Raw genomic sequence first — 27,731 nt, 5'->3', positions numbered from 1 at the left:
ACCAGATACAGCATATGAAGTTGCCATGAATCATGGAAAATCCACATGGTTTTCCCCATTAATTTAAACTTTTCATGAGTGCTGCACCCATGAAATCTGTATAGCTACAGTGCCATGAAAATGCCATGAAATTCTGATGTGCATAACTATAGGCATTTCATGGCCCATAAAACAACCCATGGCATACCATGAAATGACTTTCATGGTACATACATTCCAAGGGGGGTGATTTAACTTTTCATGGAAAAGTCATTTTATGGTATACTTCTTTGGTAGTGATGTGAACTTGCTTACCTTAATTGGGACAATTGCCTTCAGTGCCTATAATGAGTATAATAGTTCGTTAAATGGTGTCTAGTTAGACACTTATATGTATTTTCCCAGACCCACTACTGACTGTCTATGTCTGGCCATGGCGTGTATACATATCTTTCACTAATATAGATAAAATGTGACTGGGCCTGTGAAAATAGGGCATGTGGGCACATGATTATTGCCTACTTTTTCAAACTTCCATCACCCATAACTTTTAATACCATTATGCTATAACAATGCAATTTTCAGCTCTTAGTAAGTAAGTATGTACTTGGCTTTATGATGTAAGTTACAGAATGCAATTATTATGTTCCAATACTGAGATATGACCTGTAGCATGACCAGGTGTAGTTTGTGCCCACATGTCCTGTTTTCGCAGGCCCGGTCACAAATACAGATAATAGTCAATCATCTGTATTGATTCTGAATACACTGTCTGACACTAAAAGTAATTTCTTCAATCTTCATAGTGTCTGGGCTACTCAGCTGGATCGGGCTTTATAGCTTATGTAATATAGACAGTGGTATGGACAATGGCATGGACAATCACATAATTTCAGTACAAGCACTAGTAAGCCATATTAAGTACTGCACTTGAAAGAGTGTGAGTAAACCATACTACAACAGTGTTGTGGTTTAGTATGTAATTTGTAAATAGTCCATGAATCTTGACTATAGCTAAGCAACGTTTACTAGATTTCCTGTTTGTGACAGTATAAATATGTGAACACTTAGCCATGACACCATTTATTCAGCAAGTTCAAATGTACATAAAGAAGATGGAGCATTGCAAACAGCTGCTAATTTTTGGCATTCTGATCACTTTCGTTGGCATGGTAAGCAACATTGTGATTGGAAATGCATAACTTGTTGCTCTTCTAGACATTAAGTAGCGAGTGGAGTGCTTGTTCCCGTACCTGTGGTGTAGGAATAATGCAAAGATCCATTCCATGCCAGTAAGCTAACATCAATGCAAAGCACGTTAGATGTGTTGCGATAAACTATATTACTGCAATACTCTTAGAAATGCTAACTGTGATGGAACGAAGAGGGAATTTAAAGTTTGCAATGTGAAGGTAAAGTTTTGTTAGATACTTTGTACCCTGAAGATTTACTGCAATCATTAACTCCTATCAAGTTTTAATGTTGCTTGCAGTTGTAACAGCAATATGCATAACAATTGGCTAATCCAGTCATGCAACAATTGATTTCTTGGTAGGAAATAAAATCATGTCTGTATAGGTTTCTTTACAGATGCATAATTTCAATTACCAAAAATATAATGTACAGTGTTGGTTGATGGACACATCCTATGTACAGCCTTTAAGATGTACTGCATATAATGATAAAATGTAATTGAGTTTGTTTGATTTTGTATGCAGAAATGTGCAGGTGGTGATGATGACTTTAGAAGTGAGCAATGCAACACGTTTGGAGAGAAGATGATGTCATTCATTAATGCAAGTGATCCCTGCAAACTAATGTGTAGTTCACCAAGACAACATCCCGTAAAGAAAGGTTTAGTGGTAGATGGGACACCTTGTCTGACTGGTGGTGTATGTGTTGATGGCGATTGTGTTGTAAGTTAAATAATTTTGCAATTATCACCTTAATTGTGACAACTGTTGGCTTGAAAGAGATTGCATTGTGCAGTGTATGCTACACTATAATTTTTCCATTCCATGAAAACTACATTTTTCTTATCTTTAGTGCTCTGCTGAGTGTGAGAAAGGAAGTAATGCAATTTGTACAGATGGTAGTGGAAAGCCAATAAGCAAACTTGATTGTAGTATGTTGACAGAGCACAAAGTTAAAAGTACATGCACTGGAGATGGCTGTCATTATGAATATATGTGGGTCGAGTCTAGTTGGACCAGTGTACGTTTTTTGACTGCATACATACCATAGATGTAATCAGCACACTACTATGCTCACTACATACACACACACACTGATAAACTATATAATACTTATCTGTATAGTGCTCTGTGAGATGTGGTAAAGGTTTCCAGACCAGGAACGTAAGCTGTGCAAACTATGGAAGGATAGTCGATTACGATGTTTGCCTACAAAATATCCATTACCAGCTTGAAAAAAATAGAACTTGCCAAGGACCTCACTGTGAAGGAACGTGGATTGCATCAGACTGGTTTGAAGTAAGTATATCACTAGTTGAATATTGTATATTGTATTTCTTCTTATGTAGTGTGTAGCTGTATGCAATGAACGTGGTAAACAATACAGAAATATATATTGTGTTTATGAAGGAAAGACATCATTTGAACATCACTTCATTAAGTGTGATCCAGCCACAAAACCACCATACGTCCAAGATTGCTACAAGAATGAAGGATGTCAACCAGAGTGGAAGGGACTTGAATGGAGTCAGGTAAATACACACGCACACACACACACACACACGCATGCATGCACACACACACGCACGCACGCACGCACGCACGCACACGCACACACAAACACACACACATATATAAAGCTATGTACTTATTCTCACAGTGTAGCGCTCTTTGTGATGGCACACAAAGAAGAAGGATAGAATGTAAACTGGGAAATGAAACACTACCTGCTGAAAGATGCCCAATTGGAAAACCAAGTATATTTCAAAGATGTAGTCCCAAATGCCCAGTTTTAGAAGTATGCAAAAAAGAATATTGTCATTTGGATGGTTTAGGGTCATGCCCCAAAGAATGCTGTGATAAATGTAAAGTTTTACTGGCACAATTTAAACTAACTCCATTACAACAATACAATCTGTGCGAAAAGGAGTGTTGTAAAAAATGTGTTTAACAGCATTAGTCACAAATGAGTCAAAATAGACACTTTTATTAACTGTGATAATACATTTATTTATTATATAATGATCATGTAATTTTGTAACACAGTAATTGTATTTGTGTACTGTATAATACATAGAATTAAAAAAAAAAAACTTTTAACAGTGCAAAGACATAGCGATGGTCCACAGGCAGTGTGCTTCACTGCATCGCTAAAATAATTATACTCACTGCTGAGTCTGTCTGATAAAATTGTACAGAATTGCACTTAGCTAAATTTAACATGACATGTATTACAGACAAGAATACGTTAGTGCATTGAGTTACAAGAACAAAATTTATACCATCACAAAATTTATCCTTTCACCGTAGCCTTGTTGCTGTGCTTAGAAAAAAACTACAATTCATGACAATCAAGTATATAATTGCTCACCAAACACTGGTTGAAGTCAATATTATTAACTACAATGATAAGTATCATACGTATTAGTCTCATTATTATTCCACTCTATAATAGTACACACATACACACACACACACACACACACACACATAACACACAGCACACACACACACACACACACACACACACACACACACACACACACACACACACACACACACACACACAGAGGTTTATTGTACAGTTGAACAGCACAACATGACTAAAAGCTTATGCTTAATTCTGAATCAGAAGGTTCCATAAATTGGAAAAATAGCATTCTTTGCTGTGGCAATATTGCAGCACATGTTGCTGTAGACCTTCAGTGCTGGTCACTACAAAGTGTTAATAATAAATACTTTAGGTTTAAGGAAGAAAATCCATCCCTCCTGGAGGAAAACTGAGTGTGGCCCCGACTAGACATTGGGTGACCTGCAGTTCGAATCCTGGGGTTGGAGGGATTTTTTTCCTTACTTTGGCCCCTTTTCTGTTACACCTTTCCAGCTATACGTTAAGTCATTAAATCTAAGTCCTTGAAATTAGGTTAGGTAATCCTAAGGCTGCAGCACATGTTGCTGTAGACCTTCAGTGCTGGTCACTGTAAAGTGTTAATAATTTACAACCATATCCAGTACTCTCTTTTTACATAAGTCAGAATCACTGAAGTTAAATTTATTGGCAAAGATCAAGATCTATAAATTACATATAATGTTATCTAGTAGGATCTTACATATAGTCACCCAGTTGAATCAACTGTATACAAACAAGTGATACTTCAACAGCATGAAGCTCTTGGCTGTTGATGAAATCAGTGTTAGTATATTTTGTGTGTGCACACAACATAACACTGTATATTAATCTACACCTTTATCACATTGACAAGTAATTTTTCCACAAAAACAGCAACAGAAGGAAATGATATAATATCTCCAGTCTTAATCTAAGCAGACATAACAAAATGTACATATACAGAAGCCAAGACAGAAGTTTAAAGTTGGTGAAGTAATTGTATTGTATACATAGTCATGTCAGACTTCCAGCTTATGTAATGCTATCTGTATAGATAACAGATGATAGGCAGTGTGAAACTTTACATTGTCATCATGAAGGTATAAGGGAACAGTGGTAATGGTGGCATTATAACATAATGGCTACTATTAATTGCATCAGGTAAAGCAGAGGAAACTCTTTAGGCACTTGTCTAGACTTCAAGCCATTGGGATGTCAAAACTGTTACTCCCTGAATTAGTAGTTGTCTCACAGGTTCGGGCTGACAAATATCAGTTTATAATCTTTACTTGTGTTCACCACCGACCAAATTTCAAGTCAATAATATTATAGCTTTTTCCTAACTGAAGGTATGAATTGTGTAGTTTATAATTGAATGTGTGTGAAAGACCCCTTTTTAGTGAATTCAGTCACATATAGCTAATAATTATGTGACCTGATCTTGGAAAACCTACGTTTTTGGCACATTGGTCAATTTTCTGTTTTGTAGCTTAAATGTGAAGTACTGGGTGATCATCTATCTTATGTTAAAATTTTATCAGTCTTTTAGTGTTCCTGAGAAATAGCCAATTTTCTGTCCTGTACATTACAAACTAACTTTTATGGTAATGTATTGAGTTCTGTGGGTGATTAATGGTGACAAATCATTTTGTTCACTAATAATTCCATTCTTAACATCTACAATACTTTAAAAGACATTAGAAGTATTCTCTGCAATTAAATGCCATGTATCATTTTCTAAGGCTAAGTTTTAGCCGTTCCAGCACTTGAACAAATCACCCAATTTGTAAGTTAATTGCATGTGAAATTACTACATGGTCTGATATAATCATCGTGTGACTGTTCTATTAGGGTGAATGCTGTATTAGAGTATCTCAAATCAGCCTTTAACCTACCAGGAAGTGTGTCACTATTTTTATGAGTACAACTTGGCCAATAGTAACGGGGTGTGTCATCGTGATAGATTGTTTAGGTGTGGTCTCAGTGCTCGATCGTTACTAATCAACCAAGATTGTGTTACTAGGCGTGGCATTACCTATCGTAGGGTCCGCAATCCGAAAATTCAAGTTTTACAAATCGATCCCCCTACCATTGTGGGATGTTCATTGTGGTATCCCATTGCTAGATACACCATGAAACCGGAGGCACGATTGTTGTCTTCACAGAAATATCGATTTTAATATTTCGTGAGAAGCAAAAACTATTTTTATAATTTCGTGCTCCACACAAAGAACAGGATAGAACTTGCTGCTTAGCTAGATATTATCTAGAGTTGATGTAGTTAAAAAGTACGCACAGTAATAAGCAAATAATTCACTGGGTTCTAGGCACAGGGTTGCTTTCTCTCAAAAAGCAGAAAACGAAACACAAATTTTCGAATTCAAACTGCCCTACCAGCCAAGATAAGAAAAGCCAACTCTTCCTCATAGTGATGTGATAAGGTTGGATGCATAGTCTGTCTATGCTGTTAGTCTGGAAAGGATCTGAGACTTCTCACCATCTGGGTGAAGAACGTCAAAATTTTCGTGCGTCATTTCAAGGGATTCTCTCAATGGTACCAAAGTGCTTTCCAGTACTTCTGATGCCACACTGGTCACTTAATTTTGTTTAGAATGATGATAAATGATGGATCAAAACGTTTGGTAGTAGTAGCAGTTGGTGTTTTTGTGATTTCATATGATGCAGTATACCAGCAGCTCAACAGGAGCTCCACCCAGCTCGAATCAAAAATGAAAGATTTTGTGCTTTTTTCGGTTTGGTTTTGGATGTTTTGCAGCATAATGGTGATGTAGAATGATCTAGTAAAGATTTGAAGCTGCTGTGGAGTGTGAGAGGTGAAGTCAAATTTGGACGATTTTGCTGCCTCCTTGATGCATACCTTAGAGCGAAGCGTGGAAGCCGTGGATAAAATAATAATTGACAACTGCTGCTACCAAACGTTCAGGGACATCTTTTACCATAGTTTTAGTTTATAATTGATGGTTGCTGTGGCTGCAGAAGCGCTGGAAATGGCTAGAAAGCGCGGCATAATTCTTTGATGCTGCAGAAAATTTTGACGCTCGTCACCCAGATGGTGAGAAGTCTCAGATCTTTTCCAAACTAACAGCATAGACAGACTATGCACCCAACCGTATCAAAACACTATGAGGAAGAGTTGGCTTCTCTCGCCCTGGGTGGTAGGGCAGTTTGAATTCGAAACTTCGTATCTCTTTGTCTGTTTTTCAAAGAAAGCAACCCTGTGCTGGGCACCCAGCAAATCATTTACTTATTTCTGTGCGTACTTTTCAAGTACATCATCTCTGGATACGATTTGGCTAAGTAGCAAGTTTCATCCGATCCTTTGTGTGGAGCACGAAATTTTAAAAATAAATTTTGCATCTTGTGAGATACTGAAAACAATATTTCTGTCAAGACAACAATCGTGCCTCCGGTTTCATGGTGCATCAAGCAATGGGATACTACAATGAACATCCCACAATGGTAGGGGGATTGATTTGTAGAAGTTGATTTTTCGGATTGCGGACCCTACCTATCGTGAAGTTACAGGTATCTGCCGCCGAGTATAAGCACTTCCAGTTACGGAGATCTGGTATGGCTCATCAGAACCCTTGATCAATGGCGAATTGAGTGATATATAGGAGTTTGTGAAGTGACCAAGAGAAAAGGTAGGATAGAGCCTTGTATCGCCAAATTACGCATTCAGATACGTAATAAAACAGTGGGAAAACCCTGTTTTTTCTTACGTTTTATAATGTAACTCGGCATAATAATTGGAGCGTTTGCAAATCCATGGTAACCGTAAATGACGTTGACTGACACACCTCCGCCGCCATATTGCTGTACCACCTGTTATACACGTGGTCCTATGATTGAGGTAACCGAAGTGGTAATGACTGTTTAGATAGTAAATATGGTATGAAATCAATGCGAATACATAGTAGTGCTGTTACTATTGCATGGCTGTTGATAGGATTCATCTAGTGATGCCGGTTTGTCTTAGTCAGCACGCACAGCTATTGAAAGTGAGTGATAAACGAAGGTACCTGACAAAGATAGCGGATGTTGGCGATCCCTATTGTTAGGCATTCCAGTATCCGAGATTTTTTAATAAAAAAAATTCTCCGTATATTCCCCAATAGAACCCTGGCACAAAACAACAACTCGCGTTTAACTTGGGATTGCTCGGGATTGCTCCGTAGTCCGAGCTCCAATGAGGATGAAAATCGCTATGGGGTTTGTCCACACGCTGATCATCATGAAAATCTTAGTTGTGTCGTGCGCGTTTCATATAAGTAAGTTTTGTGTTGTTTTGTAATCTTTTCAAGCCTTGTAATGTATGTAGAATACTTTAAAACTTAAAAAAACGTAGTGTCGGGTGGAAGGTAGTCACTGTTAAAGTACGTAGTTACTTTGCTCGGGTTAGCGATTTTCAGCTCCAGAGCAGTTTTCTGATGGCTGTGTCATCAGCCTCAAAAATACAAACCACTTCAAAGCCAGCATAACAATGCTGTAATTGAAACCACAACTCCACCTTAGGTATTGTTGCATCTTTGTGGCACCTCCACTTTAGTTGTTTACCTTTATAAGTTGTTAACTTGGTGTTTTTACTTACTTGAGATAGCCTCTTGCCTGTGGGTATGCACCATTGTATTGAGAAGTGTGCAGTAGGTGAAACATATTTGCTCATTACACAGCATACAAAGATCGCTGAGATCCGATAACATCTGAAGTTACTCTCATTATATGTACAAACTTGCAGCTAGAAGCAACTGCAGTTTCAAGACAGTCCAGATAGCTACATGGCTTCCTGATTCAATTGTGCCTTTTTTCCCTTTAAAATGTATGGAGAGCCCCGGAGAAAAAATGTACCTTTTTTTCAGTTTTAAAGCACTGTGCATGCCAAAGTAGTTAATTCCAACCCAACAAACTATATATTTCTGAGATCGGCAATCAATACTCTATCTGTTGAGCATATAAAAAGTCCAAATTTAAAAATCGGGCTGGAATGCCTACTATTGTATACCAAGTGCACAGCTTAGTAAGGAAGTTATCCCGTCGGTCACAAACACAGACATCTTCAACTATCTTGTTTTGACTACAAGCTTCTGTACCTCTGAGATGTTTAAAGCTTTTAAAAGCTTTGATGCTTACAAGTACTTTATGTGTGGCTTTGTGAACTGTTTGGGATCAAAGAAAATTGGTAGTAAAATAGTTACAGTTGCCAAGGTATGTAAGAAAGATAAGTACCCATATTATGTAGTATAGTAGTTTAATACAATTACAGGTGAGACATTCGCAACGAGCTAATGACCCTCCACTTGAATCATGGGTGATGAGTCTACTTGATGGAACTGTTGATTGTGGACATTGTACCTGCATGGCAGGACTTGGAGAAGTTTATTCTCATGTAGCAGCAATCCTTTTCTACCTGGAATCTGCAGCTCGATCAAAACTAACTTGCACACAAACTAGTTGTATGTGGAAGGAACCTACCTTAAGTTTGTTGATGCTATTCCATACTTGCCAATTTCAGAGCTGCCACTCTCCAAACCAAAGCCTAGAATCAGCTGTAACAAAAGGAGAGGGGCTCATCATCTAAGTGACATTACACCACTTGAGGATATGTTTCAGGTAGCAGAAGAATTGCCAGTTTCTGAGCACCCATCCACTAGTTCATCAGCCTGTCAGTCAACAAGTTCCTTTTTGTGTGTTCCTCCATCTGCTGAGGAGCAAATGGTCATCTGCTGAGGAGCAAATGGTCTTCCTTAGAGATATTGCTCACAACCGACCGGCAATTTGTTCAATAGTACCTCCATTTCTAATGAATTTAAACCCACAACAAATACTATTCAGCTACCTCCATCACTGCTTGATCTGTACAATCCAGAAAATGAAGAATTGCTTTACACTGAGTTGTTGGAAGTATGTGATGAATTGCAGTTATCGGTTACACCAGAAGAGGTACAGAATATTGAAGTTTACACTCGAGAGCAAGCCAAGAGTCCAGCTTGGTTTAAACAAAGAGCAGGAAGGATTACTGCATCAAAAATGAAAGCAGTTTATGCCACAGACCCAAGCCATCCTTCGCAATCATTACTAAGCCAGATCTGTTATCCACATTTGAAAAAGTTCACAACGCCAGCAACCACATGGGGGTGTGAACATGAAGCTGTTGCAAGATTGGCATACATTGAGATGATGAAACCCATGCATACAAATTTTCAGTACAGAAATAGTGGATTCGTAGTAAGCACAGAATATCCATACATTGGTGCCAGTCCTGATGGAGTGGTGCAGTGTGACTGCTGTGGATGTGGGGTACTGGAAATCAAATGCCCATACTGCATCAGAGAGAGCACTCCAGATGAAGCACCCTATCTCAATAATGGTAAACTCTCTGAAAAGCATGGATATTATTACCAGGTTCAGACACAACTGCTTGTTTGTTCAGCAAATTATGCTGACTTTGTTGTAGCTACATTCAGTGATGCTTCCCCCAATTTGTCATGTGAACGCATCTTTCTAAATGAAAGTTTTATAGAACATGTTAAAGCTGCCGAAAAAGTTTTCAAAATTTGTCTTTTACCAGAGTTACTTGCTAAGTGGTACTCTCGGAAGGCAGTTATGCCTGATCAGACTGCTGCAGCTTCAGTGGTATCTGCTGAATATACATACTGTTACTGTAAGGAAGATAAGGGTGGTGAAATGGTTGGATGTGACAATCCTAATTGTTTACATGGCTCATGGTTTCACCTTGAATGTCTCAAGATACCTAAACCACGTTCCAGTAAGTGGTATTGTCCAAACTGCAGGACAATGCCTGAGTTTTCCCGTAAACGGCAGCGGACTAAGCAGTGACTTCACCTTGTGTTAGTTTATTATTAACTATTAAAAGTTTGTATAGGTTTTTTAATGAAGTAAATAATAACATGACAAAGTTCATCTATTAATAATAATAATAATTGTTCAATTACATGACTATTCTACTGGTACAACTGAAACACAAAGATTGTTTAGGGCTGAACACACTAATATTATTTTATCGATTGGTGGTTTGTCGCCAGGTGTTTGGGCTTTAAAAAATCAATAGGGATACAACTCATCAAAATTGAGTACCTCTGACGGGTAGCTCCAATGACACGTTCTATGTGTATCCGTACATTCGCTAACTTCCTTGTTGCCTCAACATCTATGGGTGAGAGTTGGGAACAGCCTCTTATAAATGATGGTATATGAAGTGTTTCCTGCATTCTGGCCACATCTTCAGCAATATCAAATCCCCGGTCCGCAAGAACACAATCTCCTGGAAGTAATTTGTTTAAAAATCCAGAGTTGACTGTCAAAAGTTTGTCACTGACCCTTCCACCCCAGGCAGGTGAAATGAAGCTTGTTACACCTTGTGGACACATTGCAATGAACACTTTTGCTGTATTTGCATGCTTGTATTGAGACCAAGTGGATGATTTTGCCACTAGATGACTAGGGGTTTCAATTTTAATCTCGAAACAATCAATTACTGCAACAACCTTAGTGCCATATGTTGCTCGAAAACAGCTGGGCATAGTCTTCCATAATTCCTCTCTTTCAGGCCACTTGATGAGCCACTCCAAACGACAAGACATTATATCCAACATTTCATGGAAACGCCGCCTACTGACAGTTGATGTACAAATTCCTAACCGGTAAGCAATGTCTTGTAATCCCAAGTTAAGCCTCAATTTCATGAGCACTATCATGAACGACCTCCAATAGTATGAACGTTTATCACCTAGTGCAAAGGAGCCCATCACTAGCTCAAATGTTTTTAACAGGAGAAGGCTAGTAGCTAACCCAGTGTAGTATTGTACCTTGGCATCATCAGACATAATGTTGTTCTCACAGAAAAAATTATCGTCATCCGTCTGTACGGCTTTGTTACACATTTTAGGTGGCCTTGGAGTTTGAGTTTCACCATCAGCTGTCTGTATTGCATGGTCTATCAGCCCACTGTTTGAATTAAGTGACAACTGACTGGACTGTCCTGTTGTTGTACTGGTTGAAGTCAAGGTACCGTTTGTCAAAATAAAGGTTGGGTTAGTGATCAAGGTACTGTTTGTTGTAGACATTATGGTTGACATAGTGGTTATTGTAGAGGTACTGGTTGAGTTACTAGTTGTTGTAGTTGAGGTACTAGAGGTAGTTGCCAAGGTAGAGGCTGAGGTACTGCCTGATGTACTAATATTTGAATTCACCTCAAAAACTCTTTTGTTCCTCTCTTTGGCTCGTGCTTCTCTTTCTGAGGCTCTTTCACTAGCTGCATGTACTACTGCCACATCTAGCTTGCTGTGTCCAAGTTCCAGTGTGGGGAACCAATCAACATTATGCTTATCCATTGTGTCAGCAGGCTTCCCTACAGAGCATTTGATGGTGTGACAAATGTTAAACTCATGAGTATCAATGATTTGTACATCTTTTCATCACAATTGTTAATGATGGTTAAAAAAAAAAAAAAAAAACTGAATCATGGATTATAAATTTCCTAGCTACTCAGGAAATGTATAAGCTGGACTGAAAACCAATACGCATACAGTGTACAAGTATAACAAATAATACACTATAAATATTTTGTATATAATCAATGCATATCAATGCATGCACTTTCAATAGACGGGTTGCCTATTTAGGGCGTGTCCCTTGTGTAACGCAAGAAAACGCGACTTTCCGTTTTACGCATGATTACAATGTTGGTCAAGAAGTCAACAAAAAACCCATTTTTTAAAATAGTTTGACAAACGTTTTTGGTTCTTCAAAGGTACAAGATGAGTTAAAATCATCCAGTCTATCATTCTAAGTAGTAGCAAAGTCTTACAAAGAATGTTTTCAGCGAGTTTTATCGCTTTCCAAAAACCCGAGATTGAGAGAAAATCATCTTCTCGTTCAGCCTTCACCTTACACGCTGGATATGTTATAGCTCGAACCTTTCTCTATAACATACTTTTTGTTCTGAAGGCTGGCTAACTCTTGCTTGCTAAAGTTCACCGAAACGTTCATTTTCTCCAATAGCCGTAATACATTTTTGACTTAGCGAACTCGGAAGTATGTGGAAAATTTACGGTAAAACGACCACGCCTTAAAAAGGCAACCCGTCTATAGATACTGTACTCACTAGCCACAAAATGACACTCGCAAACCCAGACATTTGCTAGCTTCTCCTCCATTAAATCCTCTCTCGAAATAGCTTTCAGCCAGGCCCTCCTTCGCTCTCTAGTAATCTCCAACATTTGCTGACCTTGATTTAAGCAAAAAATAAACAAACAATTAATCCTTGAATAAGCCGTAAAACCTTGAATAAACAGTAAACCACGAGATACGCCACTCACTAACTACAGTCGATTGCAGAATTGTTGAAATTCCTCTTCCCGTGCCGTAAACATTCCGTGGGCTGGAAAACTATTTGTAGTGACGCCGGATCACCCGGATTGAGGAAAAAGATTAGTGTGGTTCAGTTGCTGTTGAATCCGTGGCAAGGACAATAAAATTTACTCACAGGGAGCCTTACGGAAGCACTCACGGTACGGCATACTTTTTTCAAGAATTCTGCAATTGACTGTACTGTCCACGTGTTTCGTGACACAGTGCGGCAACAGGTGGTACAGCAATATGGCGGCAGGTGTGTGTCAGTCAACGTCATTTACGGTTACCATGGATATGCAAATGCTCTTTTTTACATCTAAATAGCTATGCTGCTCAATGACATGCAAGGAAAGTGTTGATAGTGTTGACTAAGGATTAATTGACAATTTCGGTAGGAAACCGGAAACCAGTAACCGTTTACCGGTTTAAAGCATCTAACCGGTTTAAAGCATCTAACCGGTTCCTTTAAAGCATAACTGTTTAACCGGAAACCGGTAACCGTTTACCGGTTTCGTGACTAATCTTCAATAATCACTGTTGATATTGTTGACAAAGGATTAATAACAGCACCCCTAGGATTAGAAAACGCCCCTAGGATTAGGAACAGTGCCACGGATCCAGGATGGGGCATTTGGGGCAAATGCCCCCCCCCCCCCCCCCCCCCCCCCCCCCCTTGTAGAGCCAGACTTCTGATTAAAATAACTACTAAACTTCATGTCAGGCCAAGATCAGTCTATCAATATGCACATTTTACTAACATTTATTACAAATCACCTGAAACCAAAGAGAACGAAAGTCAAACTAACTGTAAGATTGTCACCCAGTACCTTCGTCCGCACTAGGCGCATCTAAAAATAATTATCGTGTTGCTGTTGTTTAAGACATTCAGAGCGTTTTAAACAGCTTTTAAGACTTTACAACCATCTGAAAAGGCCAAAATGGCAAAAATGAACAGTGAGACGCTACTAAGAGGTGATTATTTGCTGCTTCTCCCCAACCACCTACAACTTACCCTCTTTGTACCCCTCCCCTGTCCAAGCTCTGGATCCGCCTCTGCTTAGGATTAGGAACAGCGCCCTTGGGATTCATATCTCCTAGGAAAAAGAAGCTATGGGTATGAAACTTCACAGCAAGAAGGTTTAATAGTTGCTTTATCAGAATGTACAAAAAAATCAATTAAAAATTGTTGAAATTTTTTTCTGCTTGTGTCCAAAATAGGGGTGGTGGAACAAGCCAAAGAATGAGGGGCCAGGCCAGCTATAAGGTCACAGCCTGCTGACAATAGCTGCTCTCCACCAATTGTATGTCCTTATTTATAACCACACATACGTAATTAAGTAATTTGCTACACTGCTTCTCTGAATACTGTGACTGCTCTATTAGAGTATCCAGATCCTGACTGTTCTATAAGAGTATCTCGATCTTTTCTTGCAAACAGTGTCCCAAAAAAGTGGGGGACCATGCCCCCCCCCATCTCCACCGCCTATGATCCAAAAGGTTAGCTTTCCAAGATCCGGTCACATATATTGCTACCAAATGTGTTTACAAGTATATAATAAAAGTTCTCCTACATAGAGGCTGCATGATGTGTTGTTTAGCCTCTAGCCACTCAAATGTGGTTTGGCAGGCAGGTAGGCAGGCACTTTAAAATCCAAAATTAATATTGGCGTTTTTGTAGCAGTTTACTTTTACCACTAGATTTGATGTTAGGTACCCTGTAAGTAAGCCTCTTCTATGAAGGTGTGTTTTGTGTTGTAAAGTATTTCTATAATTACCTATAACAACAGCATCTTTTGGTTGCCATTTTGCTTGAAAGTTCCCTCGTAGTGCTACCATCTTGTATACTATTGTGGTCATGTCATCAATTTTTTTTGTAGTGCTATACTTCCTTGGCCATCATGCTTGTAACACAATCTTCTATGTTGCTTTCCCCATCTCAATAATAATATCCTCAGCTGTGATCACCAGCTTGTCTATTTTAACCTCCATTGCTTATAGTGTCCTGTTTGCAGTCTTCCTTTTGGTGATAAGGTATGTATGTAAGTATGTATTTGTATGTGTGCATGTCACATGTTACATACTGTGCAGTACATCGTGTACATATGTATTCACTGTCCATGCAAAACTGCTGTATATCGTCTCTATGTCATTACATACAGACATGTATACTTTATACAGTGCTCCCTGACCTCCTTGGTGGCAGGACGTGTTCAGATAATCAAACAGTTTGAATAATCAAAGCCCATTCATTTGTATACAGAGCCCTGTTTAATTACTCTAATAGAATGCACACCTTAGACAAAATACTCTAATAGAACAGTAATTTCTACTACTCGTATAACTGAGTGTTTGGGTAATTATAGGTTGAATAATTGAGGGAGCACTGTACAGTGTTAACTATAATGTTGCTATGTGAGCATATCATGTGGCCATCATAGAAAAACCACACAGTTTGCTCAACCATACTTTTAAATAAATAAGTGAAACAATGAAGACAAAATAAAATTATGCTAAACCATTACTCAGGAAAGTAAGTCTCAAATGGACTAAAACTATACACCATCTTATTTGCCTGCTCATGAAGAGTTCAAATATCAGGACATGTGTGCCATGCACATTTTATATGATGCAATAGACGTAAACAAGACCACTATCATTCCTTTGTTTAAAATGCCTTAATTATACTTGTATGTACAAGGTAAATGTAGGGCTAAAACTTAACCTTGGTGGATTTGCAAATTTCACAGTGAGCAGTTTAAGTTGGTCCCAACTCTGTAGACCAATACAAGCATAGGCATGCATACATATTTGTAGTGAAATGATGTCTGGGATATGACAGTTCTGTAATATTAGGAGGTTTGGGTTTTTGTGGCCAAAAATATCATCCAAAAGCCAGTATCACAATGCCATCCAGCCCATCCTGGAACCTTGGCAGTATTGGTTAGGTGTAACCAAGCCCATAAGTGCGACACTAAATGCTTCCAATTGATTGTTACAAATTTTTTTAAAAATTCAATGGACCAACTAACTGCCTTGCCTGCCTGCCTGCCTGCCTGCCTGCCTGCCTGCCTGCCTGCCTGCCTGCCTGCCTGCCTGGATACCTGCCAGCCTGGTTGCCTGCCAGCTTGCCTGATACTTTCAGGATAGCATATAACTCCCTAACGGCTAAGGCTACAAGCTTGATTTTTTCATAGTTTTATGTCTCTTCATCCCGAGAATTGCCTTTTTGCATACCGCAGTACATATACAATACACGCATAATAGATTTACCATTGTCCTCCTTGTGTCCCAGTACAATACATGCATCATGGACTTACCTTTGTCCTCCTTTGTGTCCCATTGTTTGCTGACAGCCCAAGGTAGTGGAATGGCTTCCCTACATTTGTAAATGGGAATCATTCATATTTTCCATGGTAAACAGATTGATTGCAGAGGCACTTCTCCAAGTGTTCGTCATTTGAAACAGGCTGAACATAGCTGAAAGCAAAGTGTAATGGCCACTTCACTTTTGAGTCAGTAATTGATAGCTGGGGCACGTGTTCAGATGAAAATATTAACTCTGGTGCCATCCTTTCTTTTGATGTGGTAAGTGTGGGTTCACCAGTCATAATCATGTTATAAAATAGTAAACAAACAAGTAATAGGAATGTTAAGTTTGATTAGGAATCATAGAAAAAAGTAGCTGAATTAGGGATTAAATGTCCATTAGTATATTTGCAGATGTAGGCAACATTCCTTGTTTCCCTACTACTTTTTTTTTCTATGATCCCTAATCAAACTTAAAATTCCTAGTCTTCACTTATACGTATTTGTAATACTATAAAGAACCTTACATGGAGGATCAAAGTACAAAAACAGTTCTTATAAATAATAACCATACAGAACACAACTCTTTTATATTGGGTAGTGCACAGTTCTATACCAGGTAGTTATAGAACTTCCAAACCTATTTGCAGGCTTATAGCCTGCTTCGAGTGATTAATCACCCATTATGGCCAATGCAACCAACCAACCAAGCCAGTCTAGGCTAATAGCCTGTACTGTGTTGGCTGACCAGCCAATCCAACCTGTGTGATTAGAACCACTGGATTTGATTTAGACATACTTGAAGACTTCGATGATGCTAACTTGTGGTTAGCAGCAGTGAACATTCTTGTTAAGTTTTGCTGACATAAACAGATGATGTCATGGAATATGCTTATTAGTAACACAATTGAAAACCTTTTGCCATTACAAAAGGTACCAGACTCATCCAAGTCTAGAACAATATTATAATGCAGGGACAACAAAGACAAAATGCCTATTTTACCGAAGGTGTTTAATTTCAGGAGCACTCCATGAGTTTCTAATTGTTTAGTGTGTGACGGTTCTCTTTAACAGTTAAAGCACTGCCTAGGCTTGTGCTATATGTCACATATAGCACTCAAAAAGTGGTCTCAAGACAAAATATAACACCTTGTACTATTTTTGTCTCTCTCCCACTTTTTATGTGCTATGTTTGACTTATATCACTCACAGCAGTGTTTTAGTAGCTCTACTTACAAGTTCTACTATCATGTATACACAGAGTCACACACATATCGGATTGGATGTTTTAATGACTTATTCTGTCTATTGGGGTTTATTGAAGTTTGGCTACCACGTGTTATTTGATGTTATCCATAAAATAGCAGCATATTTGCCCTATTGTGTCAGTTATGTTTTTCATTTTACACAGTATGCTGAAAACAAAGCTTGATACTTAATGTCTGCTAAAACTGACATAATCATACAAGCCTAAATTTTACAGTATAAAGCATTGATTACAATGGGTGACATACTTGGATATATTAAACGGTTCTGTGATTTTTTTTGAATGCTTGTTCTTAGTGAAGAAAGGGTCTAACAATTAAAAATTGGGTATCATTTTATTTGTCTACTCAAGAAGAGTTCAATTTTTATTGTTTCATTGCATTAGACAAAGGATATGTAAGTTATGTATATCCAGTCGAAGTGTAATACACAATTAATCTTTCTTCACTGAATTCGCCTTTGTACTGTATGTAGTGAAGAAAGAAGATACAAGGAAAACTTACCCAGCAATTGATTTCCCTATTTAGGGTGAATACAATGGTACAAGTTTCAACTCTGTATGTCACTGCATTCACAAGTTACAACCATTTTAGTAAGCACCTGTAATTTATTTTCCCTACACTTGCTGTACAAATTGATTTTTCTGTTGTTGCTAATGAACAAAGATTTTCAAGTGCCTTTTTGAGTAGGAAAATAAGATGATATATAGAGATTTATTGTTAGGCCCTTTCTTGGCTTGTGCGATTGTATCGGATTTTGCAGATCCGGTCACATAATTATATTGAATTCATGGACTGATATGTGATATACTGATATATCTGCGAAACCTGACATAATCACGCATTTTCAAATTCTTGATTATTATTAAATATTTATAATCCACTTAGGCAAGTGTATGATCTGGCAAAGTTTCTGCCTCATATGCCCATAACTTTGGAGTTATACAGCCCCACAAATTGCAGTATAAGATCCACCAAACTAGTGGATCTTGTGGTCAATGAAAAAATCCACCAGACTATATCACTCTCATCATTTCATTCTACCAAACTCATCCACCTATTCACACCAAAGGAGTTTTTTCTCCAGATCAATTAAGGATTGGAACAACTTACCATCTACCATAATTGAGTGCAACAAAATTGACTCTTTTTCAGCAGAACTGCAAACATAGTATGGAACTTGATAACTGTAATTTTTGTAACTACGTAGCTAAATTCATTTTGTGATTTCCTTCTTTTCTTTTCCTGAGCATATCAGCTGAGCTGTCTGCTCAGTAACAATGATAAAGATAAAGTATACTCAAGGATACAGAAGTTATGGTCATTGTTTTGTGTCACATTGAAACGATAGCACATGATCAAGTTTTCTTTACTAATTTTTCCTTTGTATGTAGTAAAGAAAGGTGATACAAGGACCCAGTAATTGATTTCCCTACTCATGGTGAACACGATAGTGAAAATTTCAACTCCATAATGTCATTTTACTCATAAGTTGCAACCATTTTAGTAAACGCCTGCAGTTTATTTTCCCTATACTTGATGCACAAATCAGTCTTTCTGTTGTTGCTACTTTGTAGGACTGTAACTCCCTAAGTTATGAGGTTGAAACTTTGCCAGAACATGCACTTGGCTAAGTATGTAGATTATGATAATCAGGAATTCAAAAAATGCATGCATGGGTTTTTGAATATCCAGTCACATATGGGTATCATACTTTTACATAAATGTGAGCAAGTGTGAAGAACCTTAATATCAAGCTCAGTATTTTGAGAAAAAATCACCTAATCTAATGTCCCACAATAGATAATTTACTACCACCAAAATTGTATGCCATTAGTGCGTATCTTGAGTAAAACATAATATACTGTTACCATAATGTATGTAGTTCAAATCTACAACATCAATAGTAGTGAACATTATTGTACGAAAACATGTACACTTTGCCACTACTGTATAACTCCATGCAACAACATGCACTGGTGAGGAGTTTTGTATGATAAATATTTATACATTTTGCTACTCACTTTACCAGTAAATTTATATACTACAGTAGCATGTATTATATATATGTACAGGTATTTATATGACTTTCTTTTCCATGTGCAGTTCTCAATATTCTACATTGGAGGATTGGTGATCATTTTAACTGGTCTAGTCATGAACAATGTGGCAGTGGCACCTGAAGGAGGTGCAGATGAGCCAGTGTTCAGTATTGGCTACTGGTACAGCTATGGGTACTCACTATTCTGTGAGTGGAGGTGTTGTTCTCCAGAACACAAAGCTGTAGAACTCAGTGACGATATTATTGTTGATGATGATCCATCCATCAATGACAATGTTGATGATGATAGGCTGATCTGTAGTAAAATGAATGATCTTGTTGGTGGTGATGTTGATGATCAATCCCTGACAAAAAGATGATCAGTTTGTTGAGACTCTTGAGTTTGTCACATATGATAATGTGAAAGAGCCGGTGATCAGTGGTGCAAAAGAATCTCTTTAAGTAATATATGTTAAAGCATAGCCGCGAGTGCTATATGAAAAATAAAGCACGAGACGCGCGGCCGAGATGCTAATAAAGCACCAGGCGAAGCCGAGTGCTTTATTAGCATCGAGGCCAAGCGCCGAGTGCTTTATTTTTCATATAGCACGAGCAAGTTATGCTTTAAATGATTTACGGAACGTTTTAGTCGTGTAGCTTCACCATACACTAGGACTCGCAATTAACACGCATTGTATGAATTATTAGCAGCCTGAATGCACACAAATTAGTTTAACAAAGTAACTCACTCGTAGTTCACCATAGTTTGGCATGGTAGACGTTCATCGCGTATTTTGGCAGGTTTTGCTCGCAACCCACAATTGATTCTATTCGTGATATCTACAGGACTTGTCCGTTTACATTAACAAACGTAACAGCAACGTTACCTTCTCCCACCCATCATTGAAGCATTTAGGTATGTCTATAAAAGCAATCCAGTGGTAAAACTTGTATTGGCTGGGGTGATTGATCACTCAGCGCGGCGAGGCTATCAGCCTTCACGGGCTTGGGTGATTAGTCATACTGGCGTGAACCCCGCAGGCCATTAGCGTCGGAAACTGTGCTTTATTGCCCACAAAGAGTGCACTCTTTGCGGTACAATAAAGTACTCTTTGTGGTTGATGAAGCACTGTTGGCCGGCTGAGAATATACTTTATGAACTTTAAAGTGCACTTTTTCCTTTGATCTCACCCACGCAAAGTTCTATAAATAGAATAAAATGCCAATGCATTTTATTATTTTAAATTTTAGTTTGCTTATGCATGTTACAGTACATGCTTTTAAAGTTATGTATGTTACACATTTTTATTATATTTTTGTGATGTCTACCACAGTGTTTCAATATTAAATGGTGAAATACAGCTTGACTGTTTTTAGTGTACAGTGTAGTAGTAATATGTACTTAACATATTAATCAGCGTGGCAACACACTGGGTAGCATGCACTATACAATTTGAGCAGCTACACATTGCTAAGATACAATAGGAAGGTGTATGTAAAAGGTTTAATTATCATGTGTTTATACCTTGGTTTTGGCACAAATAGTTTCTGCCATACATTTTTTTTGTACTTTTAGTTGATAATTTTTAGATGAAAGGAAATGCAGCTATACGTTTTTATTGGATCAATAACCTCTAAGCCCACTTTAGAAATACAGAATTCCTTATTATAACAAGCCATCTATGTATATTCCCACATCTATGTCATGACAGCATTTCATCCATCATACAATAGTATTTTTTTGCTTGTGCCTAAATGATGTAGCTTTGTAGCAAAATTCTAAAGTTGTAAATAAGCAGTGTGCATAAAATTTCACACATTGATTTACCCATTATGCAACTTTAAATCACATCACAAATCTAATTAGATCAGTCAGTGGCCATCCTGTTGATATTACTATCCTGGTGCATAATTGTGTAGAGAAGTGCTGCTAAAAATTTTTTGTGATGATATCTGCAAGTGTACAAAAGTTATTAGGACATATGATAAAGAATTTACTGTATAATATTTGGGAAACCAATTAATGGTTACACCTGTAGGCATACACAGCATGGCTAATACTAGTCTAGCTATACATACCACCATTCCACCACAGTGACCACACTGAGCTCTATTATTTAATATTTCCTAATCACAGTACACTGTACACAAGCTGAAAAGCATACGTAACAACACTGAACAAGTAAGTAATTGTAAATTGTAGCATCCATATTTTTAACATGCACTGCACTATTGTTGATTTAACATCCTAGGCAAACCAGCTGTGCTGTCTGCCTAGTAATTAAGAATAAAGTTAAAGTAAATTCTTTTACAGTACACTACATTGGGGAATGAATAACTGAGGAAATCACTAGATGAAGTCATAAGCTTGTGTACCAGTACATCTTCAGTGACCTGTGGACACATGTTGCCCACAAACCTTTTTATGATATATAACTGTTGACATTGACACAAATACGTCATACAAGATTGCAACTTTGTATCAGCACAGTAACTCATAAAAACAAATAGACGTATCATACACCCAGCTGCATGTTGAATTATTGATTTAAATTCACCAGATATGATAATTATATAGAATATATACAGTAAACAGGTTGGTACATGTCTAAAGTTGGTTTATCTTCTACACCCACACCAAATGTATTTCATCTAAGAACTATTGTATTTGTGCATATGATAGGTACATTTAAGGCACTCTCTACTGCGTACACCATCCACTCTGCCATCTACCAATTATAGGTACATTAAAATAATAGACCTGTGATCTATCTGTATGAGTCTGATGTTTGCAGCTGTTAGCTATACATATATAGTGATTTCTAGTTTGCGAATACCCGTCAGGTGAAAACATTGTCAATCAGGATAGATTCTGATGAGCCTCCCACACTGTGTAACTACAGGATGGTTTCAAGATGAGGTGTCTATATCATGAAACAGGTGCTAAATCATAATACCAGTACCCGCGCACACACACACAATCAAAATGCCTTGGATGCCATCACTTAGTACCACATGTAGCAGCAGAGAAAAATGACCTAATCAAACTAATCAAAACAGACATCACACAATGTACAGTGTATAATACACGCTATGTATGTAGGTACATGGTCATTTAGATAATGGTACCATGCATATGTTTCGTGCATGCTTACTTTACTCAACAAGTAACCATGACTACAGGTTTAATTAGTACTAGTAATAGCATGGGTAGCTGTGAAATTTTGGGATAAATACCACTCTTGTTGTATTGAAAATGGTAAATTTCCAATACAACACTCGTGGTATTTATCCCAAATTTCACTGCTACCCATGCTATTCCCAGTTAATACCATACTCGCTGCATATACGCATGCTGTGCATTAGCGTTGCTATGTACGCAATTTGTCACTATGTACTAAACACGCGTAAACACTAATTGGCGCTACATTGTTAACATAAATTCTAGCCAATGAAATTGCAATTACAACTTTTTCACTGCTACCAGTGAAATACGGGATAAATTTCACTGCTACTATTGAGACTTTGTATGGGCAGTGAAACAGGTATGGTATTATGTCTGAAATTAATTATTATTTTATATGCAGTATATTTAGCTAGTATAGTTGTTGCTAGGTTGCGTACACTAGATAGCAGGTGTTACAATAATTTGCATTGTTACTACATGTCACAAATTACACGTGGATTACATTGGCCCCACTATACATGTAACAACTTAAATCAGGATCAATATAATTGTAATGGGTTAGGTTGATGTGGTCAATGCATTTCAACTATTCACTACCATAAAGCTATAAGTATACCTCTCTAGTACAGAGTAAACAAACCTCCATTACAAGAACAAATATCTTGAGTTTGGCCCTTATACAAGAGAAAAACTAGCAAAATAGGTCTAAATACACGTCCTGTATCTGGTGTTTGTTATGGAGAGATTCTACTGTATACTGGTCATGTTTTGTACATACTGTAGCTGGCAACATTCACAATTTTATCTTTGTACATATGTTGTGTAATACTTTCACTCAAAACAAGATGTAGCATTATATTGTAACATCAGTTGTCCATAACATTTATTTTTTATATAAAGAAATAGCTGGTCTTAGAGTATATAAGCAATGATTCTGAGTAGTGTAGCTATCTTTTTATGGCATTGCTCTCTAAACTAGTAATTGTTGAACACTTTGTGGTGTCTGTCTTGGAAAGCTATGGTCAGTGATCAAGCATAGCAATACCATTTGAATGGTAACAATGTTTGGATGAGGAACTATTATGCCAAAGTACATGTCAGAGATTTTAAACATTGAATGTCTGTGTTTATATATCCTGTTTGTAATTAAAGTGTACACACAATGTACAAATATGAATTTTAATTTCCTTTTAGAATGATTCTCTTTAAAAGATAGTATCCTGTCATTCAAACATACATGTACACTGCTATACACATATTCCACAACATCAGTTTTCTCAGTAAACTAACTATAACTAACTGCTACATTCTTCAACTAGCAACATCAAAAATTTTAGTAATACAGTAAGTAAATAGGAAAAATCATATAGAACTTTTTGAAGTTCTTGGTAGTTGTTAAGGAGGAGGAAGGATTCATGCACTACCAGATATAGCATATGAAATTGCCATGAACCACGGAATACTTATTAAAATCCCCATGGTTTTAATTTAAACTTTTCATTGGTACTGTACCCATGAAACCTGAGCTGTATAGCTACAGTGCATGAAAATGTTATGAAATTCTGATGTACATATTTTAGGCATTTCATGGCCATGAAACAACCCATGGCATACCATGAAATGACTTTCATGGTACATAAATTCCATGGGGGTGATTTAACTTTTCATGGAAAAGTCATGGGCATTTTATGGATTACTGTACTTCTTTGGTAGTGATGTGAACTTGCTTTACCTTAATTGGGACAATTGCTTTCAGTGCATATAATGAGTATAATAGTTCATTAAAAGGTGTCTAGTTAGACACTTATATGTATTTTCCCAGGCCCACTACTGACTGTCTATGTCTGGCCATGGTGTGTATACATACCTTTCACTAAAATACATAGATAAAATACAGACATCTGTATGGATTCTGAATACACTGTCTAACACTAAAAAGTAATTTCTTCAATCTTCATAATATCTGGGCTGCTCAGCTGGATCAGGCTTTATAGCTTATGTGGTATGGACAATCGAATGGACAATCGTATAATTTCAGTACAACCACAGCATAATTCATACGCAAATACTGACTGTATTTATTCCGTCTATGTTTAGGTGTTGGAACTAATAGTCCAAATATTCTACCTTGGCTCAAACAAAAACAGACCACAGCCCCAATAGTGAATAACATTAGAGTAATTTATAGATTTGAGGTTTGTTTTGTCTCGTTATAAGTTTTTTTAAATAGTTGTTCCAATACTGAATAAAGACGGGATTAGAATATGTAGTATTAGAACACTATTTTTGCTGTGAACTATATAAGGTACTGCACTTGAAAGAGTGTAAGTAAACCATACCACAACAGTATTGCGGTTTAGTACGTAATTTGACGTACTTGTAAAATAGTCCATGAATCTTGACTAACCATGCAATGTTTACTAGATTTCCTGTTTGTGACAGTATAAATACGTGAACACTTAGCCATGACACCATTTCAACACAATATCTTCTGCAAGTTCAAGTGTGCACAAAGAAAATGGAGTATTGCAAACAGCTGCTAATTTTTAGCATTCTGATCACTTTCCTTGGCATGGTAAGCAACATTGTGATTGGAAATGCATAACTTGTTCCTCTTCTAGACATTAGGTAGCGAGTGGAGTGCTTGTTCCCGTACCTGTGGTGTAGGAATCATGCAGAGATCCATTCCAATCCAGTAAGCTGACATCAATGCAAAACACATTAGATGTGTGGCAATGCTTGTGGTAAACTATATTACTGCAACATATCATTCTACTCTTAGAAATGCTAGCTGTGATGGAACAAAGAGGGAATTTAAAGTTTGCAATGTGAAGGTAAAGTTTTGTAAAGTACTTTGTACCTTCATAATAATTAATCATTAATTCAAGGTTAACTGTTACTTGCAGTTATAACAACAACGTTCATAACAGTTTGTTAATTCAGTCATACCATAATTGAATACTTGCTAGAAATTGTTTACATGTCTGTAGGTTTCTTTACAGATGCATGATTGCAATTACCAAACAAACAAAACCAAATTAGGTACTAATATAGTGTTGGTTGATGGACACATCCTATGTACAGCCTTTAAGATGTACTGCTTGTATGATAAAATATAATTTTTGATTTGTATGCAGAAATGTGCAGGTGGTGATGGTGACTTTAGAAGTGAGCAATGCAACACGTTTGGAGAGAAGATGATATCATTCATTAATGAAAGTGATCCCTGTAAACTAATGTGTAGTTCATCAGGACAACATCCTGTAAAGAAAGGTTTAGTGGTAGATGGAACACCTTGTCTGAATGGTGGTGTATGTGTCGATGGCGATTGTGTGGTAAGTTAAATATTTTTGCACAAAATATCACGCTAATTGTGACAACTGTCGGCTTGAAGGAGATTGCATTGCGCAGTGTATGCTGCACTAATACGTATCTCTCCATGCCGTGAAAACCACATTTTTCTTATCTTTAGTGCTCTGCCGAGTGTGAGAAAGGAAGTAATGCAATTTGTACAGATGGCAGTGGAAAGCCAATAAGCAAACTTGATTGTAGTATGTTGACAGAGCACAAAGATAAAAGTACATGCACTGGAGATGGCTGTCATTATGAACATATGTGGGTCGAGTCTAGTTGGACCAGTGTAAGTTTTTTTGACTGTATGTATACATACCATAGAATGATGTAATCAGCACAATACTATGCTCACTACATACACACACACTGATAAACTATATAATACTTATCTGTATAGTGCTCTGTGAGATGTGGTAAAGGTTTCCAGACCAGGAACGTGAGCTGTGCAAACTATGGAAAGATAGTGGATTACAATATTTGTCTACAAAATATCCATTATCAGCTTGAAAAGAATAGAACTTGCCAAGGACCTCACTGTGAAGGAACGTGGATTGCATTAGGCTGGTCTAAAGTAAGTATATCACTAGTTGAATATTGTACAATGACAAATGTATTTCTTCTTATGTAGTGTGTAGCTGTATGCAATGAACGTGGTAAACAATACAGAAATATATATTGTGTTTATGAAGGAAAGACATCATCTGAATATCACTACATTAAGTGTGATCCAGCCACAAAACCACCATTTGTACAAGATTGCTACAAGAGTGAAGGATGTCTACCAGAGTGGAAGGGACTAGAATGGAGTCAGGTAAATACACACACACAGAGTCACACACACAGAGTCACACACGCACACACACACACACACGCACACACGCACGCACGCACACACACACACACACACATGCACACACACCACACGCACATACACACACACACACACATATATAGCTATGTACTTGTTTTCACAGTGTAATGCTCTTTGTGATGGCTTACAAAGAAGAAGGATAGAATGCAAACTGGGAAATGAAACACTACCTGCTGAAAGATGCCCAATAGGAAAACCCAGTATAATACAAAGATGTGGTCCTGAATGCCCAGTTTTAGAAGTATGCAAAGAAGAATATTGTCATCTGGACAGTTTAGGGTCATGCCCCAAAAAATGCTGTGACAAATGTAAAATTTTACTGCCACAATCTCAATTCACTCCATTACAACGATACAATCTGTGTGAAAAGAAGTGCTGTAAAGAAGATTGTGTTTAACAGCATTAATCACAAATGAGTCAAACAGACAATTTTATTAACTGTGATAATGCATTGTTATAAAATGACCATGTAGTTTTAGAACACAACAATTAGTATTTGTGTACAGTATATGAGTTAATAAAACAGTGGAACCTCAGTTATCCGAACCCCTTGGGACCAGGGGTGGTCCATAAGTCTGAAAAGTCTGTATCTCTGAAACTGTATATAAATAACCTTAACATAGCATTAAAAAAAACATTTTAAAATTTTAATATTATCAATTACCCTAATACAACAGTCACTACTGTAATAGAGCAGTTATTTTCATAGTTCGGTTAACTGAGAATCTGGATAAGTGGGGTCCGGATAACTGA

General features: G+C 37.5%; 3 protein-coding genes and 1 long non-coding RNA gene across 5 annotated transcripts; 3 read left to right on the top strand and 1 right to left on the bottom strand.

The window, feature by feature from the left end:
- Window positions 1-1,093: 1,093 nt before the first annotated feature.
- LOC136258958 (A disintegrin and metalloproteinase with thrombospondin motifs 17-like) lies at window positions 1,094-3,202 on the top strand. The gene is made up of 8 exons (XM_066052352.1): window positions 1,094-1,151; window positions 1,198-1,271; window positions 1,340-1,391; window positions 1,698-1,895; window positions 2,026-2,193; window positions 2,298-2,471; window positions 2,522-2,704; window positions 2,833-3,202. Exons 1-8 carry the CDS (start codon window positions 1,095-1,097, stop codon window positions 3,121-3,123), a joined length of 1,197 nt encoding a protein of 398 aa, XP_065908424.1. The 5' UTR covers window position 1,094; the 3' UTR covers window positions 3,124-3,202.
- A 4,682-nt stretch (window positions 3,203-7,884) lies between these two features.
- On the top strand, window positions 7,885-10,534 carry LOC136258195 (uncharacterized). The gene is made up of 2 exons (XR_010702613.1): window positions 7,885-8,787; window positions 8,846-10,534. It is a non-coding gene; the product is annotated as an uncharacterized lncRNA (long non-coding RNA).
- On the bottom strand, window positions 10,170-12,779 carry LOC136258194 (uncharacterized). Of its 2 annotated transcripts, none has more exons than XM_066051518.1 (2): window positions 12,707-12,779; window positions 10,170-11,950 (listed from the first exon to the last, which is right to left on the bottom strand). In XM_066051518.1, the coding sequence occupies exons 1-2, from the start codon at window positions 12,756-12,758 to the stop codon at window positions 10,596-10,598; spliced, it is 1,407 nt and encodes a 468-aa protein (XP_065907590.1). In that variant the 5' UTR covers window positions 12,759-12,779; the 3' UTR covers window positions 10,170-10,595. The 2 variants fall into 2 exon arrangements, with proteins under 2 accessions (XP_065907590.1, XP_065907591.1); XM_066051519.1 differs by lacking the exon at window positions 12,707-12,779 and adding an exon at window positions 12,536-12,605.
- A 12,466-nt stretch (window positions 12,780-25,245) lies between these two features.
- LOC136258344 (protein madd-4-like) lies at window positions 25,246-26,735 on the top strand. Its single transcript, XM_066051663.1, has 6 exons — window positions 25,246-25,328; window positions 25,375-25,448; window positions 25,536-25,587; window positions 25,891-26,088; window positions 26,226-26,393; window positions 26,505-26,735. Exons 1-6 carry the CDS (start codon window positions 25,272-25,274, stop codon window positions 26,733-26,735), a joined length of 780 nt encoding a protein of 259 aa, XP_065907735.1. The 5' UTR covers window positions 25,246-25,271.
- Window positions 26,736-27,731: the final 996 nt, after the last annotated feature.

Source organism: Dysidea avara, chromosome 6 (genome assembly GCF_963678975.1).
Source record: "Dysidea avara chromosome 6, odDysAvar1.4, whole genome shotgun sequence".
Taxonomy (NCBI): domain Eukaryota; kingdom Metazoa; phylum Porifera; class Demospongiae; order Dictyoceratida; family Dysideidae; genus Dysidea; species Dysidea avara.
The sequence above is the reverse complement of the archived record's forward strand: the minus strand, read 5'-3'. Positions and strand labels throughout refer to the sequence as shown.